Below are 23,347 nucleotides of genomic sequence, written 5' to 3'. Positions count from 1 at the left end.
CAGGGACATTATTTCCACATCCACAGTGGTTATACTTACACATCCATGTTATTTGTCCATGAACAAAAATGACTCACGAGTCGTTCATGAGGCTTTCACTTTCACTAAATACAGTTTCACTTTTTCATTCCTGAAAAAAATCCTACGGTTCAAATGGTTTTCTTTTATAATTTTTCAGATAATTTCAGATACAAATTAGATTTTAACAGGTAAAAATTTCACTTCAGATGTTTAAAATTAAAAGTAAAACTTTTTAAGATAAAGTTGCAAATATGTATAAATGTTTAGCAGTGGACAGAGGATTAAAAAGCTCCACTGACTATTAAACTTATGACATCAACAACAACATGTGTCTCAGTCAAAATTATATTCTTTATAGTGAGAACCAAGAAAGACAAAGTCAGTAACTGTACTATAAATAGAGTATCTGTATTTTCTATGAGATACTTATCAACAAATACTGCAGTACATATACACCACCTATCAAATTTCAGCTTGCACTAGTGAATGCAAGTGTTTACTTTTAAAATGTGATTTACAAAAGTTGCAAGACTGATAAAGAAAAATTATGTAAACAAATTTATGAAATGTGCATCTTTGTTGTCGTTATCAATATTGCCTCTATAAGCTCACCAGTAAAAATATTTGTTTAACAATAAACAGTCAGTCGATACAAAGATATGATCACATACAGGATGTGCAGTTCAGTTTCCATCCACTGTGCAACATTTTCAGGCCGGTTGCACAATAATCACACCCTTATTGTGCAGATTGAGTTTTTATCTAACATCCAACAGATCACCGGCTGTTCCCTGAGTGTGCCTGGGGGAACATGGTTTTGAATAACTGCTGTCTAAATGAATTACCTGCTAACTGAAATCTGGGATCAAAAGATGTTGCTTTTATTATTTTGATAACACAGTTACGTGTCTGATAATCTCATTGGAATCCAGCAGTGAAATGATAACTCCACTTTAACGTGATGCAAAAGTCTCGACTCATCAGGGACTACTTCAGTGAAGCTTATTGTCCATTTTCAAATCTTATTTGAAATACAAATACTAAGGTGCACATAACACTCCACAGGCACATAATACCTGAAAAATAACAAGACTAGAGAAATACCAAAAACATTTTTCAAAATTACATTAAAAAATAGAGACAAAAGCGGAGATGATGGATATGCGTCTAAAGAGACATACATACTAGATAGGACAGGGTAGGGGAAGGAATAGATTGTAGTTTAATGTCAGAACAAGTTAAATTGTTGTTAAAAAACTATTTATATAAAATCCCCAGTTTATCCCCTTTTCCTGCTTTAATCTGTAAAATAACACTCATCACTTCCAGCTGAATCCCACCTCCTTCCAGGGAACACTAAATGCAGAACACAAGAACGTATTTTATGGGTAAAACTGCTCCTGGATCAGCGTCGCTCTCGCACACTGGGGGCATTGTTGGCAAGGCGTCTACGTGGGATAAGCGCATGCGCCATGTTTCATGGTGCAACGCAGACGCAGATCGACAGCAATCACGATCAGAAGAAAAAAACAGATGTCAGTATTTTTCTTTGACAAACTCCGACAAATGAGATGTGGATTATTACGGCGATCATAAACGGATTACAGGTGCAAGAGTTCGGCAAACAGCGCAATCAATAAAACTGCAATCGTTTTTTAGTCACGTGGTCACGCCTGGCCAATCAGAATGAGCCAAATCCTACGGAAAGTATGTCCTTTGTTCGGATATTTCGACAACTTTATTCGCCTAATTGTGGCGAATAATCTGCGCGTCTCTCTGGATATGTACACGGTGTTTTTATGAGCTCGGGCTCGCGTTGAACACATTTTATCGCGGTGTTTGCAGAATGCCACGTGTCCAGATTTGATGAACGGGCACGAGTCGTCACATGACTCCCCTCCCCCACCCTGCGCAGGGAATGGGGGAAGAAGGCGGACATGTTTGAGGGAAATGTGTTGGTTAAAAAGTATCGAGGTGGAAGACAAGAAGATAATTTGAAGAAAGGTTTCGCATTATTTTGGGATTTATCATTGGAATTTCTTACTTACTTTACATTCCAGACTTTATTGACTTATACTCAACATTCATTTTATATTTTTTATATATATTTTTAAAAATGTTTAGTTTAATGTTTGTTTTTACAGCACAATGTTATGAAAACGTTAGAAATATTTGAATCTGTATTAATATGTGCCAGTGCTGTATCGTGTATTTCAGAATTTGTAACCTTGGTGTGGGGGATGGGCGCAGTGGTTAGGTAACCTTTTGTGTGTCGTCGTTTCAATGAGTTTAAGTCGTTTTTTTTTTTTTTTTAAAAAAAGAAGCCGCTTATATAGGTTTATTAAGTACGATTTTTGTACTATTATCTTGATGTTATTTGGTCTTTTATTGTTTGGTTGAACCACAAAGGTGTGGTTTGATGGTTTAATCTTTAAAACAATAGTCCAATCTTTAATTTAATTATTCCCTTGGACTGTATTGGTTAACGTAGTTGTAAATATTTCGGTTGGAGCTTGATTTAATCAGGCTTTGGATGAGGTTGTTAATGAAAACTGCTGTGTCATTCAGGCGTTGGTTTCTGTGACCTTCTTATAGGTGTTCGTGTTAGGTTTTTATTGCTGATGAAAGATGTAAATGATGGCTTCAGCACAAACATCGTTTAGTTAAATTATGTGTAAGGCCTGATCTGCGCCCTTTCACAGCGTGTAACTGCGGGTCGTGGAGGCCTCGTTTTACAGGCTTGGCTGGTCTGACTGTTAAAATTGTGGCGCTTTCTTCACCAAGTGTTGGGATCTTACACCGTTTGCGCGTGTAAATCGAATATACGGCGTTTTACAGGTTTTTCTTGACATTGTGTGTTTTGAGTTGAGGGTTATTTGATCATATTACTGTCTCTCAACGTGCTTAAAGATGGCGGCTGTGCTTCGTTTCCCTTAGATAAAAAAAAATGCGGATGTACTGTTTAGTACAACGCTCGTGGGAAGAAGCCCTTGGCTCTTCGAGGGTACGCGTGACTGGATGCAACAACCAATAGGCTTCATGGTATTTACCCTGAAAGCCCGCGTTACAGCAGCTTTAACCAATACCCGTCGTCGCTCTCAACACGTTGACGTAATGTAATATGATATGGAGCAGGCTGGCTTCCTTGCCCTCGCTTTCTGTGGGGGATAATATGGCGGAGCCAGTTGCATACAGTATATCTTAAAGGCTGTAGAAGGATGGACCAATAGTGTTGTGCAACTTATTTGACGGACAGGAAAATCTTGCGAATAGGCTGACCTGAATTGCAGGTTGGAGAGTTTCAGTATCCAGGGGTGTGGTCATTTTAACTGACGTCGTGAACAGCCAGTAGAAATCCAAGGGGCGGGGACGTTTTGGGGTGGTGTGTCCAATGGGTTTTGCGACGGGTCTATAAAAAGCCGGGTGTAGTCGCATAGTCGCCATTTCAGCGAAGCAGATTTGAAAGAGAGCTCCGTGGCGGGGAACGGAGAGATCTGACGACTGGAGACGGATCCTGGTTTGAGTGTAGCTAAAAACAGAATCCGGATCCATCCCGATGGAAATGGCTGTTAACCCGCCCATTGACAGGTATCTACCGGCATAACCGACTCTCAGCTTTCCATCAGTCGGAATATTGTGAACATTTATGGTTATTTATTTTAAATATAACGGAACGGGCACCCTGTTTGCTGTAATGCCAGTTGAAGAGAGGTGGACGCTGAGTATGCTACAGGAAGGACTTTATCGTGTCGTTACAGGCATTAGAAGTGACTTTCATGTGGAAGAAGTAAGGTTGTTTTGGGCTTTTTAACATAACAAACTGCGACTGTTGAGCGCTGTGCCGGCGCCATTTTCGGCTGCCGTTGGCCGCTCTCTCACACTGTCTAGCAGTTAGCATTACTAGCTCTAGCCTGAGCCCGAAGGGTTGCTCATGAGACGCGTAAGTATCACGTTTGGTGCTGTATGTCTGCGTTTATTGACAGTGACAATTGACAATGCTGACCTGGCATCTTTTAAGAAGGCTTTATCTAATGTATAAATGTGGCATTTGTGTAGCACAAAACCATAGTTAAACTTGATCGTTGTGCAAGTACATACGTAGGGGGGTCGGGCGCACCGCCACGGCAGAGTCACTGCGTGTTTCGCTGGTTTGTTGTTGTAGCCATGTGGCGGTCATGGGGTTGTTGTGATCGCCGGTGTAACGACTCCATTGTAGCATAACGGCTAACGCTCCGTTATCAGTAGCACCACTACCAGTTATTTATGTATTATTAAAGTAGTATTGTCACACATACAGAGAGCCTGTCAATGTCTCTGGTAAATGTTATTTTTAATGTAGGGTTATTAGTATATATGTTGGGTGTTTCCCTTGGTTGCCTGGTTACAGCGCACACTAGCCCCAGTAGTTAGCAGCTGCTATCATTTTGAACTAATCCGATAATGCCAAAAAACTGTCTCTAAATATGATAAATTTTTAATACTTTAATGGAGAATCTATTTTTTGTCTCTTAATTTGTTAAATATTTTTTGGGCCAACATGTTTTTTGTGTAGTGCTGTTATATTTTGTACATGATTATTTCCCTTTTTAATAATAAAGTACACTAACTGTCAAATGTGTTTCCAACAGTTGTATCATTTAAAATGACTGGTTTACAATAGCTTTGCACTCCTTTTGTTGTATCATGTTGCTAATTCTTCTTACATTTTGTGTGTAGGGTGGATCAGTGCAAACATACCTTTAGGCTATGCATAGGAGACTTAAGCTACTAACCCCATGGTTATATTACTTGCACTGTTTGCTTAAATGTGGAACTTAAAAAAACCAATTTTCTGTTTTGACTTAATGGTAATGGTGCAGCATCCAATAATACAACACCAGCTGTTTCAGGCTTTTGGTAGAAACCAGTTTTCAGGCGGGTGACCTTAAATACCCCCTCTGGCCTTGGTTAGTCTTGTAAGTCTTGTGGTTCAGATGGTGGGCCAGTGAAGGTGGATCATGGTGAGTCAATACTTTGCAGCACTGAAAGAGGACAACTGAATAAACAGAATTGCTGGTTTTTACATTTTTCTTTTTAAATTAAAAATACTAGCATTAGTGTCACTGTAGATTTGATGCTAATGCCACCAACAGTCCCCATCCAAGTAACCAGACTCTGAAAATACTGCACAGTTAATGACATAAAATACAACTACTGTTACCTTATATCCAGTACCCGTAACTATGCTGTTTGGCTCTAGAGTGTATAAGGATATGCTTTCTTTACACCTTAGTGTTATTAAAGGTACACATGGAGGCACAATGGTAAGTCAGGTCAACACCAGATTTCAACAGAGATGGTCTTCCTTCGCTGGTGCAAAGTGTCGTGTTACGTATTGGTAATGTGACTTTTGTATAGAACTGTTTTCTCCTGTCATCTAAACATAACTCTGAAGTCACCAGGCGCTCATAGGTACAGTCATGGTTGCAGAGAACGAGTTTAGATAGTCGGTGTCTCGCACCTGTCAAACACAGAACAACAAGAAGTAGGAGTGGCTTAGTGTTAATACTGTGACAAGTTAATGTGTACCCTAAGCTCTGTTTATATATAATCACAATCCTGTGTTAATGACTAATGGGTGGCTTATGGTAGACAAGGTTAGGAATTAGAATTTGTGTGTAAATTTTCTACACTATTCCAGTCATTACAGTAACATGGCAGCTTAAACTCCTCCCACAATCTAAGTTGTTTTGTTTTTTTAAAAGCATGGAAATGGGTGTTGGGTTTAAGTCTGAGTGAGACGTGTAGAAGAGGAAGTGCTTGTAGCAGTTCACCCAGTGTGAGCGCTCAGGGTCAGGCAGATGGGTGCTTGCTAACAAACGTGTAGTATCCTTTTTGACTTTGTATCAAATTTGACATGATAACAGGAAGCATACGTCAACAAGGGAACACTTATTTATTATGAAAGTTGATTAGCTTACATGGTAATCCCAGGATGTACAGCACAGAATATTCATTGTAACCTTTCTATAATGAGAAGAAAAACTTAATAGAATTTCATCATCACAGCTCAAACCAAAATACTCAGTTCCTTTGTAACTGTGCTCTCTGCAGCTCCCATGTTGGGCCCGATGCCAGTATGTTGGGAATAATGATGGATCAGAACTGTGGCACAGCTGGAAAACGCATCCGAAAACCTTCACTGCTCTACGAGGGCTTTGAGAGTCCTGGAATGCCCCCCCACAGCCAGATGACCCCTTCCGGGCCCCCGCAGCCCCCGGTGAAGGACCCCAACCGCCAGGGGAGGATGACCAACCAACTGCAGTTCCTGCAGAAAGTCCTGCTCAAATCTTTGTGGAGGCACCACTTTGCCTGGCCCTTTCACGAACCCGTGGATGCTGTCAAGCTCAGCCTGCCGGTGAGTGTATAGTTTCAGGTTTCAGTTCCTGTTTAAAGAGTGAAGTTTGAATGTTTCCTACCCTGAAAATGCCTCTCTTCCTCCAGGACTATCACAAGATCATAAAAAATCCAATGGACATGGGCACAATTAAGAAGAGATTAGAAAATAACTACTACCGCAGTGCCAGTGAGTGCATGCAGGACTTCAACACCATGTTTACCAACTGCTACATTTATAACAAGGTAAATCTGCCCTGGTCAATATAACCAAAAATTGTAAAAATATATAGTATAAAATATTTAGAGCAATACTACCCTTGTATATTATGTATCTGTATATAATTATGTCTTTAGATGTTGCCTATAGTTATTAACTATAGTTAATGAATGTATTATGTATAAAGTGTGTTAATATCATTGTTTTAAAACCATTTTGTGTGAATTTCCTTCACTGCAGCCGACAGATGACATCGTGCTGATGGCTCAGTCTCTGGAAAAGGCGTTCCTGCAGAAGGTGGCTCAGATGCCTCAGGAAGAGTTGGAGCTGCCTCCCCCACCTCCACGCAGCAAGTCTGCAAAAAATGGCAAAAAAGGGAAAAACAATGCAGGTGAGCAGATGTGTCAGGCCAGCAGCTGTAGTACACTCAGGACAAGATCAGTCACTTCACAGCCTGATTCTCCTCTTTCACTCTTTCAGTCTCTGGAGGCGTGACAACAGCTCATCAAGTCCCAGCTGTCTCTCAGTCAGCATACTCGCCTCCCACTCCAGAAACGCCCGACTCAATCCTCTCCACCCCACCACAAACCATTTTGTCCAAGAGCATGCCCCACGCCTTTCAGACTGAGCAGACCATGCCCACAATCACAGGTCTCCTGCCCACCCAGCCCACGGCTAAGGTAACTGTAACGCTTGACTTCTTGTATTTATATTTTTGGAATGTGTTCTAAAATTCATGGAGACTAGACATGAAACGGGATTCCTCTGACTTCCTCTGTTCTTCTTTTCTCATCTACAGAAAAAAGGTGTGAAGCGGAAAGCGGACACAACCACTCCGACCACCGTACCCATGCCTATAATGAGCACGATGGGCGTTAGTGGCATGGGGCTGGGGCACAACTCACCGCTAACCCTGACCTCTCTGAGGGTGGACCACAACAGCGGCATGGGCATGGGGATGGGAATGAATATCAACATGAATATGGGCCGACCAGCAGTGGTTGTAGGCACCAAAGGAGCAGGAGGGAACAGGAGGGGAGTGAGCGGACGACCCATCAAACCTCCTAAGAAGGACTTACCAGATTCTATCCTGCCGCCGCCGGTGCGCCGCAGCAAGCTGAGCCCTCAGATGCGTTACTGCAGCGGCGTCCTGAAGGAGCTGCTGTCGAAGAAGCACGCCGCGTACGCCTGGCCGTTTTACAAGCCTGTCGATGCCTCGTCGCTCGGTCTTCACGACTACCACGACATCATTAAACAGCCCATGGACCTCAGCACCATCAAGGTACGCATTCGTTCCACAGACTGAATTTATCACTTCTGAAACTGAAGTTCAGAGACTGTTTATCTAAAATCTTTTCTTTTGTTGTTTTAGCGAAAGATGGACGGCAGAGAGTACCGTGAGGCGCACCAGTTCTCCGCTGATGTTAGACTGATGTTCTCCAACTGCTACAAGTACAACCCTCCTGACCACGATGTGGTGGCCATGGCCAGAAAACTCCAGGTGATTTTCTTTATTTCAATGATTAAAAAAATTAATTGGAACTTTTAAATTCTCGCAATTTGAAACTTCTACTTCTCATTTTCAGTTGCATTTTTTTTAAACCAAACCATTTTCTCTCTCCAGGATGTTTTTGAGTTCTGTATTGCTAAAATGCCAGATGAGCCTCCAGCACCACCGAGCTCTTCCTCGTCTTCCTCATCCTCTTCATCCTCCTCTGAGAGTGAGCTCAGCAGCGAGAGTGAGGAAAGCGACAGCAGCCCAAGCTCCGACTCTGAGGAGGAGAGGGCGAACCGTCTGGCAGAGCTGCAGGAGCAGGTGTGTACAGCAGCATGTCTGTAAACACATGTTCACACACCGGTTGTTCGCAGCACTGATGCCATTTTATCTTTTTATTTTTTTGATCTTTCAGCTAAAAGCTGTTCATGAGCAGCTCACCGCACTCTCACAGGGCCCCATCGCCAAACCCAAGAAGAAGAAAGACAAGAAGGACAAAAAGAAGAAGAAAAAGGTTGAGAAAGAGAAGCACCGGAGGATAGAGGAGGATGTGACACCTGTCAGGCCGCCCAAGACCCCGAAAATGACCAAAACTCCAAAATCTAAGAGCAAGAGTGTGCCCTGCCCCGTGATGCCGATGAAGAAGGCACCGAGCAAGAAAAACAACAAGAGCAAGTGAGTGCTGCCACCTACTGGACAGTTTATGAGTTGACTGCATTGTGCACATTTTTATTTTGTTAAACACTCCCTGCTTTCCTCCAACAGATCCAAAAAGGCCAACGTCATCCCGCAGGTGGCCCACGATCCCCTCGTGAGCCATTTTGACTCAGACGAAGAGGAGGAGACGGCGCCCATGTCGTACGACGAGAAGCGCCAGCTCAGCCTGGACATCAACAAGCTGCCCGGCGAAAAGCTCGGCCGTGTCGTTTACATCATCCAGTCCCGTGAGCCGTCGCTCCGAGACACCAACCCCGAGGAGATTGAGATAGACTTCGAGACGCTGAAGCCGTCGACGCTGCGGGAGCTGGAGCGATACGTCATGACGTGTCTGAGGAAGAAACCCCGAAAGCCTTACAGTTAGTGAACCTCATAAAACATTGGGAAGAAAATGAATAAGCTGGGTTAGTTGATCTTTGGTTAAAGTTCTCCAGCTCATTGATGTTCTTGTCTTCTGTCTGCAGCGAGTAAGAACAGTGCTGGAAAGTCGCGGGAAGAGCTCGCTCTGGAGAAGCAGATGGAGCTGGAGAGAAGGCTGATGGACGTCAGCGGTCAGCTCAACTCTGGAAAGAAGCCGATGAAGACCAAACGTAAGTCGTCCATGGTTGAAGAGTGAAACTTTATCAACAACGACTAAACTGGTCCCGGTGTTGAAAAATGACCAAAAACTACAGCCATGGAGCATAATGTAGTTTTCCTTGTTTTCCTCTGAACACATCTTGATGTTGTTTTGTTTTCTTCCTCCAGCCGAGAAGCCTGCAGCCGACACCCACACCCAGCCGTCGCGTCTCAGCGCCAGTAGCTCCTCCTCTGACTCTTCTTCATCATCCTCTTCGTCCTCGTCCTCAGACACAAGTGAGTCAGACTCCGGCTGAGAGACAGACTCTTCATATGAAAAGATGTCCCGTTGGACTCTTTTCCCCCCGAGTGGACTGAACTTATTTAAAGCTGCTGACGGAGCTGCAGGAAGGGCTGGCGAGCCCGGCAGAGATGGAGCGTTCCCGGCGCTCAGCTCCGACATGAAGGAGGTTCCTGCTCTCCTCCCTGAAGAACCAGCCTCGGCGGGTGGAGTGAGGGACGCTCCATCTCCTGCACATAAAGAAGATTGAGGCGTGCGTTGGAGGGATAAGGGTGCTAGAGCCAGAATGTGTCTAATTTCTGGAGATAATTTTCCCTTCTCACCGTGCTCCCTGTCTTTATGCTGTATAGATGAGGTGTACAGTACTCAATACATTTCTTTTATAAAGAAGCATTTTATGGAGCTAATTTATTCCCTCATTGTGGGAACAATGAAACTGGCATGAGCGAAGTCGTTTTTGTTTGTGTTTCTTTCTTTTTTTTCCGAGTGGATAAAGAGGGGAAATATTTGTGTGTGTGTTTCTGTGCGAATGACGTCGTGACGTTCTTCATAGTTTTGACGCAGGCGTTGAAAAAGTGGGTCTGCACACAGAAGCACCTTCAGAACGCATGAGATACAGAGGAGCTGACGAACATCTGCACACATCTGTTGGAGGGGCATGAATGTTTCTGTGTCGGCTGTTTTCTCATCCTTTTCTCTGTAAACGTGTTGCTTTTTCTAATGTGACCAATCTGCTAATAAATTGTGGGGGCGTTTCGTCCTGTGCTCAATAACATCTGTTCCTCTGATTTCTTTAATTCAGTCACAAAAACATCGGATCAGAGAGGTTTTAAATCCAGAAGTTTGTCTTTAAACAATCGGCCTTCGAGATCGACGGCAGCTGAAAGTTTCAGTTTTATTTGACTTTACTTTGTGTGATTAAATTTTAGTACAGCAGGTTAGAGACTGCGAGTTTGTTTTGATCGAGTAGACGCCGACGATGGATTCGTGTTGTTGTGATGATGCACTGTTTCGTTTTGTTTGTACTACTAAACCAGTTTGTGATTTTTAGGGTAAGGTGTGTTTTCTGTTCTTCTGCAGCGGATTATTTATTTAGGAGGAATTTTAAAAAGGAGAAACTTTTCATACTGAAAGCAAACGTTTGTGGACAGGTTACGTGTCGGGATTGTGGAGGTGTAGATAACCTACAGCCTCTGAGCATGTTTTTGTTTCCCTTTGATTCCTTTTTTAAAGTATTTTCAGTCTGAAGTTTGTCAGAACCCTGAAGCCTGTGTACTCCATCGCTTCACCTGAACATCTGTACATAAATAAACTGAGACGTCTTTTCACCGACTTTGGCAACGTTTTATTGACATCCTGAGTTCAAACAACATGACATAAAAAATACATCAAAGTTTTCAGTTTGGCGATCAAAGAGAGGCGCAGATTAAAGTATTAACTGCAGTTTGTTTATTCTTTTGCTGAAAGAACTTTTTAACCCTAATCTGGACTTTTTAAAACAAACGCTCTCATCACAGAGGGGAACAACACACAACTGGAACTGAGCATTAAAATCGAGTTCCTCTGAATGACGTTCTCACAGTGCCTGACTTCATGTATCCTCACATGTGCAGCCTGCATCCTGCTGCAAGCAGTTTTCCTGCATATTAAAAATCCTGAGATTCTCTGACATGTTTATATTGATTATTAATAATTATTACTAATAATAAATAAAAGGGAACAAGAAGACAAAATCCATTTAATACTCCAAAACAGTCCTGCTGCACTGTGTAACCCCACAGACCAGCTGAAACTTCCAAACATGAGTTTTTTGACAACAGATAAAAGTCCAGAATAACACAGAAGATCATTTAAGTATTTGGTGTCACATTTAAAATCTATTCTTAACTTGGGAGTCTTAATAATATTAAACTGAACCTTTTATTAACATTTTATTAATGATATATTTATATCAGCCTTTAAATGTATTCAGTAATGATGCTGACAGCTGGGACAAAAACATGTAAAGATATTTTTGTGATATTTTAATTGGATTTTATGTAAATTAAGGTGTTTTATCTGTTGCAGCCGAATTAGTTTTTGCTTTTAGTCTAGTTTGGCTCATTTTTCATGAAAGCTCCTTGAAAGATGAAAGTGAAAACCAGATGAAGCAGTCAGAAGTTACCAGGCAACAGGATCTCTTCTTGGAAAATAAATAGAGCAAAGAGGACACAGTGAACTGGACTTCAGCACATCGCTGACGCTGCTGATAAATTTCTTTTTCATTTCTCAGGAAAAAGCTGGACTAGAGTTTTTACAGACACTTAAAAGTGCAAGAGTAAAAACAGACAACAGAATTATGACGGAGACGATTGTAAATCAAAACCACGTGTGGCTAAATATATAAATGTTCCTCTAAAGGTTTCTGCAGCACATCAGTGTCAGATTTACTGATCATAAGATATTTAATGAGAATATTTAAATAAATCTACCCAGTAAATGAGGAAAATTAACTATATTCTAAACTATAAACGTTTCTGAGTTCTCACTGCGGTGTAGACTGATGCGTTGAGTGTTTCTTCTTCAGTCATCTTTCTCACTCACTATGTGTTAATAGACCTCTCTGCATTGAATCATACCTGTTATTAACCTCTGTCTCTCTTCCACAGCATGTCTTTATCCTGTCTTCCTTCTCTCACTCCAACCAGTCGTAGCAGATGGCTCTGCCCCTCCCTGAGCCTGGTTCTGTCAGAGGTTTCTTCCTGTTAAAAGGGAGTTTTTCCTTCCCACTGTCGCCAAAGTGCTTGCTCATAGGGGGTCATATGATTGTAGGGTCTACGTTACAATATAAAGCGCCTTAAGGTGACTGTTGTTGTGATTTGGTGCTGTATAAATAAAATTGAATTGAACAGACTGATAACAGAGATTGACTGCCCTCCAGTGGCCACAATACGTATTTACACCACTGGTATCCTGCCACATGTAAATACTTCCGGTATTGTGGCAACCACAAGAGCACCTGGCTTTAGCCACTGTAAGGTGAGGAGCGCCACAGTAGGCGGAAACGTGTGACTTCGACTTTAATAGCGAAAATTAAATTGCGTTTTGACCACATTGACAGAGCAGAGAAAATATACTAGACAACAGATTAAGTTGAAATTATGAGATAAAAACATTTTGCATGTAAAAAAAAAACAAAACAGTTTAGGTTTCAGCAGAAACAACACGTTACACTTTGCATGTAATAGATTTGGGGAGAAAAGTCTTTACAAAAAGATACTTTACAAGATACTTTTGTAAATTGTATGTATTGACATACAATTTAATAAAGGCTAACTAAACTAACTAACTGGGAAATAAAAGACATGAATAAAGTGCAATGTGCAGTAAATGGAACAATTTACATTGATGTTACAGACAGTGAAAAGTAGTGAAGTGAATTTGTTCAATAAGAAGCAAAAAACAAATACATTTGAAAGTGACCGCTACATAGGTGTCAAAAGAACACATTTTTCTTTACTCAAGTAAAAGTATAGATACCTCTGTTTAAAAAGACTCTAGTAAAAGTATTGACTCATGTTTTTACTCAAGTGGAAGTAAAAAGTACAGGCTCCAAAACATACGTAAAGTACAAAAGTATAAAGTAAGGTAAAGTAAAAGTAGAAACAAAAAAGTAGCAAAGTAAAGGACAGATACCCCAAAAGTCTACTACTAAAGTACAGTAACAAAGTATTTCTACTTCGTTCCTTTCCATCTCTGATGCCAACAATAAATCATATTTTAATGCAAAATGTGGTTTAAAGACTCCAGCTCTCTTACTTAAATATTCCCATGTTGTAACGCATGATCAGTGTAAGCGGACTTGTTGATTCCTACTAACGGTGAATGACTCTGTTCCAACCTTTACGATCCACTTGCGCGGTTTGCAAGTCACGTGTTTCTGCCTACTGTGGTGGTGACGTGTTTCCGCTTACTGTGGCGCTCCACAGTGGCTGCGTTGGTATTTAAACAGCTGTAAATGACATGTTAGACTATAATCCGTGAAACATGTTATGAAGGAAATTTCTTTGTTAAGAGTGAAATAACAACAAATATAACATAAAAGTGGCCAAAAGTTTGGATTGATTATAATGTAGAAACAATAATCATACAGTCATAAAGTTGCCTAAAAACAGGGCATTTATTTGTTTTGTGTAAATCCTGTTCACTACAGTCTATTTGACATTTTAGGTAAAGACGTTACACATAAAAAACATACACAACATTTTTGGTAGACGGTCACTTTTTGGCCCAACACCGGTATCGATTTCAAAATAAAATGCCTGTATTGGCTTTTATTTTTTTACTGATGATGTTGGGTTTTCATTACATTAAACACTGTTTACCTTTTTTCATCGTTTTTGATCGCCGCCTGATGGACAAACCTGAAACTACAACAACAGCAAACTGTCATGGCGGCTGCCACAAGGCTCATCTCAAGGTTGACGCTGGTCACCGGTTAGTTTATGTTTTATTACGGATCCTTCACAGAGAAATAAACCCGACAGTTTCTTTTTGTCTCAGATGTTTTTGCTCCGTTAAACCGGGAGAGGTTTTCTCCGTTATCTCCGCAGCTGAAGGAAACTCGCGCTTCATTAAACTTCTCTGCGAGTTCAGAGGAGCTGTGAAGTTTCAGACTGACGTTCAGACTAAGGAGATTTATTTTGTATCATGTGAAGCTGTTCAAAGTATTCAGCAGCAGCTGATTCATATATAATTAGACGCATCTGTGCAGCTCGGTTATTGTTGCCGTGGAATAAACTGACGACAGGAAAGGATCGTTCATATAGCCCACTCCTTCTTCCGGTCAGTTTCTCTAGCAAATATTCCCAAAGATAACAATACATTATTTTTAATGCACACTAATTAATTATTCAGAGTTTAGGCTGCTTGCAGGTTATAAAGAGATTAAAATTTAGGCTCCAGCTCAACATCTGATGCATAATAAATTTCACCTGTGGAGAAAATGTGAGTTCATATTGTGTTTTAGTGGAGATAATGTTTCTTATTGTAGCTCAGGTTAGTTTCCTGTCATTTGCTCCTCGTGTTCAAGTCATTTGTAGTAAATCGCAACCTTTCATTTTAAAACAGGAAACGCAAACATCAGAAACGTTCATTTCCAGGCAGGCAGCACATCAGCAGCTCCTAAACTATTAAATGTGGATGTTTAATCAGAGCAGGAAGCTTTGAGCGGACCTGAGAGCCCTGCAGTCGGGTTTTCACGACTAACTCTAGTCCAGATGTTTTTGTGGGGACTTTTGTTTTCATTTCAGAAACATCCTGAGCTCCTGACGCCTCAGACGCTGCTGTTTCCTCCTCTCTGCTCCTGCTCTGACTTCACGCTCCTCTCTTCCCACCCAGGTGGAGGCAGTGGGATCGGGCGGGCGGTGTGCCAGCGTTTGGCCTCTGAGGGCGCCTCCGTGGTGGTCGCTGACATCAGCGAGGAGTCGGCCAATGAGACGCTGGGGAGTCTGCAGAGCAACCTCAGAGGGCAGGTCCACACGGCGGCTGTAGTGGACGTGTCGTCTAAAGAGAGCATCAAGAAGCTGGTAACGAGCGTGCAGGTGAGAACAACGCTCCTGCTGTGCGTTCGTCTTTTCCTCCTCCTCCTTCTTTAACGTAAGCTCGTTCCTCCTGCAGACTCGGTACTTCCAGCCTCCCTCGGTGTGCGTGAACGCAGCCGGCATCACTCAGGACGACTTCCTGCTCAACATGGAGGAGGAGCAGTTTGATAAAGTCATCCAGATCAACCTGAAGGTAGGCGGCGCTGACACCTGGCAGCTTCTCCTCCATCTCACACTGCAGGCCGAGAGACGACTGAACACAGTTTAAAATGATGTGAACAGCAGAACAGTGACGGGCTGTTTATTTGTTTCCTGTTAGTGATTAAATCCACTCGAGCTCACAGGTAAAAATATATTTGAATCCTGTGTTAGATCAGAGTGAAAGGATTCATTTTTCATTGTTCTCTCCCAGGGTTCATTCTTGATCACTCAGGCGGTCGCTCAGGCTCTGGTGGCCTGTGGAGCGCCCAAAGGATCCATCATTACTGTGGGCAGCATCGTGGGAAAGGTGAGATACGAGCAGGCGCGGTTTAGGTCACAGTTTTGTACAGAAACATAAAAAAATGAGTCAAAGTTGGAGATTTTTGTTCTTTAGTTTAATTTAAAGGGAGAAAATAAAATAACAAAAAGAATTAAAGACAGAAAAAAAATCTCATTGGTCATTATTCTGTTTACACACACAGAAGTAAAAAAACACCCGAACATAAACCTGTAGGCAGGCTTTGAGTTTACAGTCTGTATAAACTGCCCTGTTTATGTCTCTGGTTCCAAACCTGCACATTATTAATAAAACTCTGATTTTTTACTCTGAGAATGAAGCTGAGCTGACAGCAGACTGAAGTCTCAGCAGTGACTCGTCCTGCAGCTCCACTCTAGTCGAGATGCAGTCAGTGTCCTGTGAGACGATCGAGTCACGACAGTTTCAGTGTCAGTTTATTTTCCTGCTTGACTTTTCTTTGAGTTTCTTCGCATCTGTTTAAAATTAATTGTATTTACATTTTATTTTTACATCTTAATTGATATATTTGTGTAAATAAAAGCTCCAACTCAGAATTGGATCTTGTGTTTGTGCTGGCTTCAGGTAAAAGTGCAGTGCATGATCCTGCAGATGATGTCTACTGAAGTTTTTGTTGCCTTGAAGTTTTCAAAGTAAAAGATGCATGAAAGATATTGTATTCCTGAAGCAGCTTTAAAAACCACTGCAGGTGTTCCTCTCTCTGCGGGTCCTTTATGGTTTATGTGGCCTTTATCTCATGTCTGTTGTGGTTGTTGTTTGCAGGTAGGAAACATCGGTCAGGCTAACTACGCTGCCTCTAAAGCTGGAGTCGAGGGTTTAACAAGGACCGCTGCCAAAGAGCTCAGCAGGTAAAACAAAGTGATGCAGCGACGCGCATGAGCTGACCGGAAACTCACCTGTGTCTCCACCTCTCTCTCTCTCCAGGTTTGGGATTCGCTGTAACTGCGTGCTGCCAGGGTTCATTACGACTCCAATGACAGATAAAGTGCCAGAGAAGGTTATTAGCAAGGTACAACACGCACGCACGCACACACAGGTGCACACACGCACACAGACATCCACACAGACACACACAAACAGGTACCTGCTGAATGTGACGTGAATTTAGTTTTTTCCTTTTTTTAAAACAATTTCCTGGAGTCTGATCACTGCAGCGAGGTGTTAAACATCATAAAAACTCGTAAAAATATTGTGACTGAAACAAAGCTGCCAACATATTCATTTACTTCCTGCTCCTCAGTGAAGCTGCAGCCATGTTTGTGTTTCAGATCGAGTCCTTGGTGCCTCTGGGAAGGATGGGCGAGCCGGCGGGTCAGTTTCATATCACTGATGCTTTTCACTGTCACTCTTCATCCAGGACATCAGATTCATACATGTGTCGTTCTGCTCCGGCCACACCGACACCAGCTGCGTTTAAATGAACACAAAGCTGTTGGATGAGTGGGATTTGTCCAAACATCTATATGGAACATGAGAACATCAGTGTTTCTGCATTTTAGAGTCATCAGCCACTTTAACGAGTGTTAAAATAGGACTGTGCTAGAAAACAGGAGTCACACTGAAACTGTCACACGCGGTGAAACAACCGTTCAAAATACAGACAAAATGCACTTTTTTGCGTTTTTCTCAGAGAATCACGAGAAACAGATCAAACATCTGTTTCTGTTACACTGCTTCATTAGGATGATGCAGTTTCAGAGTTGACACTGTGACACTCACAGCCGGGAAACAATGATTGACGAGTTGAACTTTTTCAAACAAATGTGTTTTTCAATTCTGAAACAAAAGTTTAGAGGGCTCAAAAATGCTGAAACAAATAATGCATTTTAAAAAATGCATAATTTCAGCCCAGCTCTCTGACAGCTGTAACTCAGAAAATGTTGGTGGCATGAAGGTGAACGTTTGCATGGCCTCATAAAACAAACTAAAGTTAATTCATTAAAGAGATCAGCTGATGGGCTCTTTGTGTCCTCCAGAGGTCGCTGATGTCTGCGCCTTCCTCGCCTCGGACGACTCTCAGTACATCACCGGAGCCAGCATCGAAGTGACAGGTGCAGTTTCTCTATAAACTTTTCATTTCACATGACAAATGTTTTCAGTTTAACGAGAATACCAACACATCAGGACTCGTCTTTCTTTGTCAGGCGGACTTTTCATGGGTTAAATCAGCCGTCCGGCGAGCGCCCGACTGAAGACTGTGAGACTAGTTTCTACGTAATTATTATTTTTTGACTTGATTTTGATTGCGTGAATGTTTTTGTAATTTTGATGTGAACCTGTCACACGTTGTCTTAATAAACACTAGAATGTAATGTTGAATCTGAATGAAGCTTTAAAAAAGTTTTAACATGTTTGTGTGTTTTTGGGGCACAGCTGGGATTTGAACCAGCTGCTTTTGAGTTTTTAGTGTCTCCACACCATCATCACCACCAGAGTCTCCTCAGGCTTCCTGTCTTCTCTGAGAAGGTTTACATAATAACTCTGGCTTTAAAAACATTGGTGGAGGTCAAAGGTCAGCACACACAGTTTGAACCTGAAGGCTGAGCGTCCTCAGATGTTGCAGGTGTTTAACTCTGAGCTGTGAGCTGAGGTGCTGGCAGGCCTTTCAGGGCTGTTTGTTTCATAATCGGAAGCATCTTTGCTCCATCTGTGCTGCAGTTTTTCTGTCTTTTATTGTTGAAACCACAGCAGTTTCCACTTTGAGTCGTCTTCAGCAGATGCTGTTTCTCAGCTAAACATGTGAGTTTGGAAACAGGACCCATAATCTCAAAGACGACGTAGCAGCACATTACATCCCCCTCTGAGTGACACAGCTGGGCTTGACTTGGTTTTAGAAGTTTAAATACAGCTGCTGAGAGGAGGAGAAAACAATAACGATGCCAAAATCTGTCTGCAAAACACTCGAGCAAAGAAAAACTGAGGTTTCCGTTTTTGTCTTTATAAAAAGTGAAGCTAGCAGCTCTCCAACAGCCTGTCTTTTACTCACAAACGCATAAAATGTCTGAAAGCATTTTGAAATAATTACTTGCAGAGAACAAAGTTACGCTAACGAGGTTAACGAGTTAATCCCAGTTCTTTAAAAGTCTGTGACTAGTGATGAAACCGAACTGATGCTGATCTAGAGGAAAACAGGGGCATAATTTCAGAATGGCCACAAGATGTCGCTGTTTCACCTTCTAGTAACAAATAGAAACAGCAATCACTAAAGTAGACCATAATAAATATTTAATGGAGAGCACATAAATAATTTGAAGTTAAGGATATTTTGTTATATTACCAAGAAATAAATTAATATTGTCACCAATGCAGATTATGCTACTAAGGATTTGGGGAAAATACATTAAAGTAAGTCAAAAAACAAAACATGAAGCTGATCCAGAAGATAAATTAATTAAAAAACGCACAGAAATAAAAACATAATTACCAAGAAAACCTGTAGAGCTCTTTAAACTGCTAAATAATAAAGCATTTAAAATACATTATTAATAGACATCGTTCCCTATGTTGTTGCCTATGAACAAGTACTTTGACAAATAGCGACACCTTGTGGCCCTGTGTAGTAAAATCATGACAGCAGTTTGGAAGAAAAACAAGAGTCAAGCAGCTCTTTTTAAAAAGATTATATATTACAGAAACAAGAATTTAAAAAAATTACTTACAGACATTATAAAATACTTTTTTCTTTTTTCAGCACCATATTTTTATGTTGAAACGGCTTCAACACAATAAAAACAAACAAATAGTTGAGGTCATTCTCTCTGGAGGAGGGCAGATTTTTTTGGTTTTGGCTTTTTCGGTCATCCATCCTCCGGTTTCCTGCTATATATATTTAAAAAAGCACAAACAAATAAAACCAGAACCCCAGAATTAAATCGCCCCATCATTTTTCACTTTCCATCCCACAGTGGCGGACGACCTTCGCCCCCCTGCCTCTCTCACAGCCTCTCTCTCCCCCGTGGTGGTTCAGTATCTTTACCATCACAGCTCAGATCGATGCAGACTTTAAGTAAAAAGTTGTTCCGCGATTGCAAACCTGCAAAAGCCAACAAGTGAAACAGCAGCAAGGACAGGGACGTGACAGAGGTGGAGAGTCACCGTTTAATCATTACAGTGGAAGCAGGATGTAACAGCACAGTACAGTCGATGCAAACACTAAGACGGGATCTTACAGTAACGTGTGGCCACAGATTCTTATTTTTATTCCGTACAAAAGGAGTTTGAACAGGGCGGAGCACCGCGGTGAGTTTGACCTTCAAGTGTCAGCTGCAGGAAATAAATACAAACCACATGTGACTGAAATATTGGTTGGTTCTTGTTTTTTTAATCTCAAAGCACCCTGTTAGTTTTAAATAAATACAATAGAATATCACTATTTCTGTACAAATGGTATGTAATGCACATCTTCCCCAGGTACAAGCTTCATGAATTAGAAGAGACTACAGGAAGGAGTCGGAGTGGACACTACACCTTTGACACGTTTGTGTAATTAGCACCTTACCACACAGGTCAGTAAAAGCGTGCATTTTTATTTGCTGCTGCAGGAAAAACAGGAGGAATCTCTGAAGCTCTGACATGTTTAAACACTGATGGAAAACAACAAAGAGTCCAGACTCAGCAAACACCGGAGCGGCGTGGTGTTAGCGGCCTCGGTGAGGAGTGATTTAAAGAATCGGGTCTTTAAAAAAAGGCACCAGCAGCATGCAAATACAACAGCACTGCATTTAGCACAGTTTACAAAATGAATGGCTTTGATTTCACTGGTCACACGTCTCTCCTGCCTCGTGCATGCATCACATCGGCTCAGCGCGGTCTCGCTCCTCTCGGGTGGAGGAGGGATTGTCCTGCACCTCGCCACACGTTAACCTCGGTGCTCAGTTCCCTGTGTTTCTGCCGGTGTCGTTAATTCTTTGGTTCCTTAAAGTGTAAAAAGATCTGAATGTTACTCTGTAAACAGCATGGCTGAAGAGTCGCCCCTGATGACCTCACAAAGAGCCTCATCTACAGCTCAGGGGAACGTTTCTGACCTCTGGCTGTTCTTTTATGGTCACGTTTGTCTCCTGTTTTGCTTTCATGTGATTTTAACTGCATCACAGATAAAGGCGGCTGCACGGGAGCCTCTCACAGCCTGAACGACCGTCAGTCATGCTGCCTGCAGAGTGAATGTAGATTAGAGAAGTGGGAATGAGTGTGACCCGTTTCTGGGAGGAGATGTTGGATGGGGAGGTAGAGGGGCATCAGACCTCAGGTTGCCGGCTCGCTCTCAGGTCGGTGACGTTAAAGAAAACACTGTTTTATGTTGAAGAACGCTCCCTCCTGGCTTTATCTTCGTCTCGCGCGGCGGGTCGAAGGTCTCCTCTCCGCGAGTTTTTCAGATTTCTCTCCTCTTTTTTTTGTTTTTGTGACGTCCATTAACTGTTGGGAGGATGTTGGTTTCCCCGGGCACGCACTTTACTGTGAGCGCGTGTTTGTCTCACAACAACTGCATGTATATGTAAGTGTGTGTGTGTGTGTTTTATATCATTTACAAATTAATTTACAAATTACTGGGCATGAATGTTTTTTTCATATATAAGTGTGTCTCTAAGTGTGTGTGTGTTTGCATGTATTGTGTGTGTTTGTGTTCTTAGGCTTGGAAACAAACAGGTCCCACTTCAAAACCAAACTGCTGGTTTTTCTCCCCAAAGTCTGACACCTTGATATCCCGCAGAGGAAGATGCTCCAGCTGTGGCGTGCTGATCTCCAGGACCGTCCTGTCGAAGCCCTTACGATACTGAGGAGAGACACAGAGACACGCACGTCAGGAAACCACAAAATGAAAAAGGTTTATAAAGTCTGTGTAAGTTGGCACATTAGGCTGAAGTTAGAGCAGACGTGGTTCTTCTCCTTATGTAAAACAAACTCTCCTGTTGCACCCGCTCAAAAACAAACAGCTAAACACTTCATAAAATCCTCTAAATGTTCCTCTTGTGTTTTGCAGCTACATGTGAAACCGTTTGTCATCATAGTGTAATTAGTGATCGTTCTCAAATTTAAATCAACCCCAAAGATCCCATAAAATGAAAACTGTCTGTTATTGATGAGGAACGTGACACAGTGTGGGGTTAAACTCTCGTGCTTTCTCCAACAGCTCAGTCACACGACATAAAACTCCAACCTCTTTGTGACAATAAGTAAAAAAGCGGCTGCTCTCAACTTATGAGTGAATGTTTTTGATCTCAAGGCGACCGCCTGGTGTAAGGCGAACTGTCTCCAACCAATCACAGTCCAACTTAGACCGACTGCAGTCACTCTCAGACAGATTGGTGAAGGTTTGCCAATAATTTCTGCTTTATCTACAAACACAATTTGCTCAGATGCTGCAATTAACCTGAGTCAGTCTGCATCGATGAGCACAGCTCGTCTGTTTTGTGTTTCTTTGCAAACAGCAGACTCGACTTATCTGGTTGCATTTCTGGTTTAAACTATGCAAAAGTCTCGAGTCTGCTCTTATTTCTTCATGTTTGTCTCGTTGGAGTCAGACTATCTTTACATTTTTTAAGTGGTCAAAGTTTTTCTTTGCACATCGTCTACTTTTTCATTTACTTTCAGTTCATCCTTGTACCTGAGCATTTTCAGAGGGAACAGGTCAGAGTTCATAGATCGGTGTTAAACCAGTTAAACATTCAATCAAGAATAAAAAAGGCACCTGACTCAGCATGAATCAGTGTTCTGTCTACAGAAAACAGACAACTCTAAGCAGTTTGTTCCATTTCTTTGGCTGAATCTATGAAAAATTAAAAAAATGACACACTTTAACAGACAGAAAATCGTATTTTGTGATTCCCAAAGAGCGACTAATTGAAAACATATCTCAGCATGCTGTGCAGTGTGTCCTTAAAAAATCTGAGGAAACTGGACAAGATCAAAGTAGTGGTGCTAAAAAGTCCTAAAAAAACTATAGCAGCACCAAAGTTGCACAGAAGTTTTCAACTGACTGTGAGTTGTCGTAGACCTGCTCTCTGTCTGCAAAGCAACCATTTCCAAGGTAATGAGAGCGCAATCATTTAAAAACACTGTTTTTTCTAATGTGACTGCAACATCACAGAAAAAGAGGCAGCTTAATTTACTAGGACTGGATGAGGGTCAGACTAACTCTGGTCCATCATACATGGTTACGATGGTCCAGAGGAAAGATGTGACAGCTCCCCGTCACCTTCAGTAACACGGAGCCTTTAACAGGTCTGGATGTAGTTTTATGTGTGTGAACTCACAGAGCAGCCATCGATCACGGCTTTGATGTACGGGTTGGTCTCATAGCTCAGCTCCTCGTCGTTGGCACCCAGGAAGTGCAGCGCCCTTTGGTAGTTGTTCTCGGCGCTTTGGTCGGCCCAGGCCACGGAGCGGTGGCAGTGGTAGGTGAGGTTCTGACGGGCCTGGACGCTCAAGAGGCGCAGGAAGCCCAGCTGGACCACGCCCACGGGATCACCGTTGGAGTCGACGTAGGAGAACTGGGAGGAGGATGAGAAAGGAGAGGAGAAGATTTAATGATAAGACAACAAGCAGCAAGGAGGAAAAGTGTAAG

The 23,347-nt window shown here is 42.0% G+C and overlaps 4 protein-coding genes across 4 annotated transcripts in view; 3 read left to right on the top strand and 1 right to left on the bottom strand.

The window, feature by feature from the left end:
- LOC146643209 (uncharacterized) overlaps positions 1–23,347 on the top strand; it is a 239,886-nt gene that overhangs the window by 94,861 nt on the left and 121,678 nt on the right. The window lies entirely within an intron of this gene.
- Positions 1,528–11,019, top strand: brd2a (bromodomain containing 2a). The gene is made up of 12 exons (XM_085395302.1): positions 1,528–3,609; positions 6,115–6,418; positions 6,505–6,642; positions 6,857–7,007; positions 7,097–7,296; positions 7,416–7,898; positions 7,989–8,117; positions 8,241–8,432; positions 8,527–8,786; positions 8,877–9,187; positions 9,293–9,418; positions 9,576–11,019. The coding sequence occupies exons 1-12, from the start codon at positions 3,578–3,580 to the stop codon at positions 9,701–9,703; spliced, it is 2,454 nt and encodes an 817-aa protein (XP_085251428.1). The 5' UTR covers positions 1,528–3,577; the 3' UTR covers positions 9,704–11,019.
- Positions 14,082–18,129, top strand: hsd17b8 (hydroxysteroid (17-beta) dehydrogenase 8). Its single transcript, XM_085395859.1, has 9 exons — positions 14,082–14,163; positions 15,067–15,269; positions 15,346–15,462; positions 15,682–15,777; positions 16,549–16,634; positions 16,711–16,795; positions 17,055–17,097; positions 17,763–17,837; positions 17,931–18,129. Exons 1-9 carry the CDS (start codon positions 14,118–14,120, stop codon positions 17,948–17,950), a joined length of 771 nt encoding a protein of 256 aa, XP_085251985.1. The 5' UTR covers positions 14,082–14,117; the 3' UTR covers positions 17,951–18,129.
- col11a2 (collagen, type XI, alpha 2) overlaps positions 20,293–23,347 on the bottom strand; it is a 41,165-nt gene continuing 38,110 nt past the window's right edge. The window contains exons 64-65 of the mRNA XM_085395128.1: positions 23,037–23,273; positions 20,293–21,556 (exon numbers count right to left, since the gene is read on the bottom strand). Of these exons, the coding sequence (XP_085251254.1) occupies positions 21,410–21,556; positions 23,037–23,273 (384 nt within the window). The 3' untranslated portion in view covers positions 20,293–21,409. The remainder of the gene's footprint in view (positions 21,557–23,036; positions 23,274–23,347) is intronic.

Source organism: Rhamphochromis longiceps, linkage group LG22, assembly GCF_057381845.1.
Source record: "Rhamphochromis longiceps isolate RC_006_pf linkage group LG22, R_longiceps_female_GT1.1, whole genome shotgun sequence".
Lineage (NCBI taxonomy): Eukaryota > Metazoa > Chordata > Actinopteri > Cichliformes > Cichlidae > Rhamphochromis > Rhamphochromis longiceps.
The sequence above is the reverse complement of the archived record's forward strand: the minus strand, read 5'-3'. Positions and strand labels throughout refer to the sequence as shown.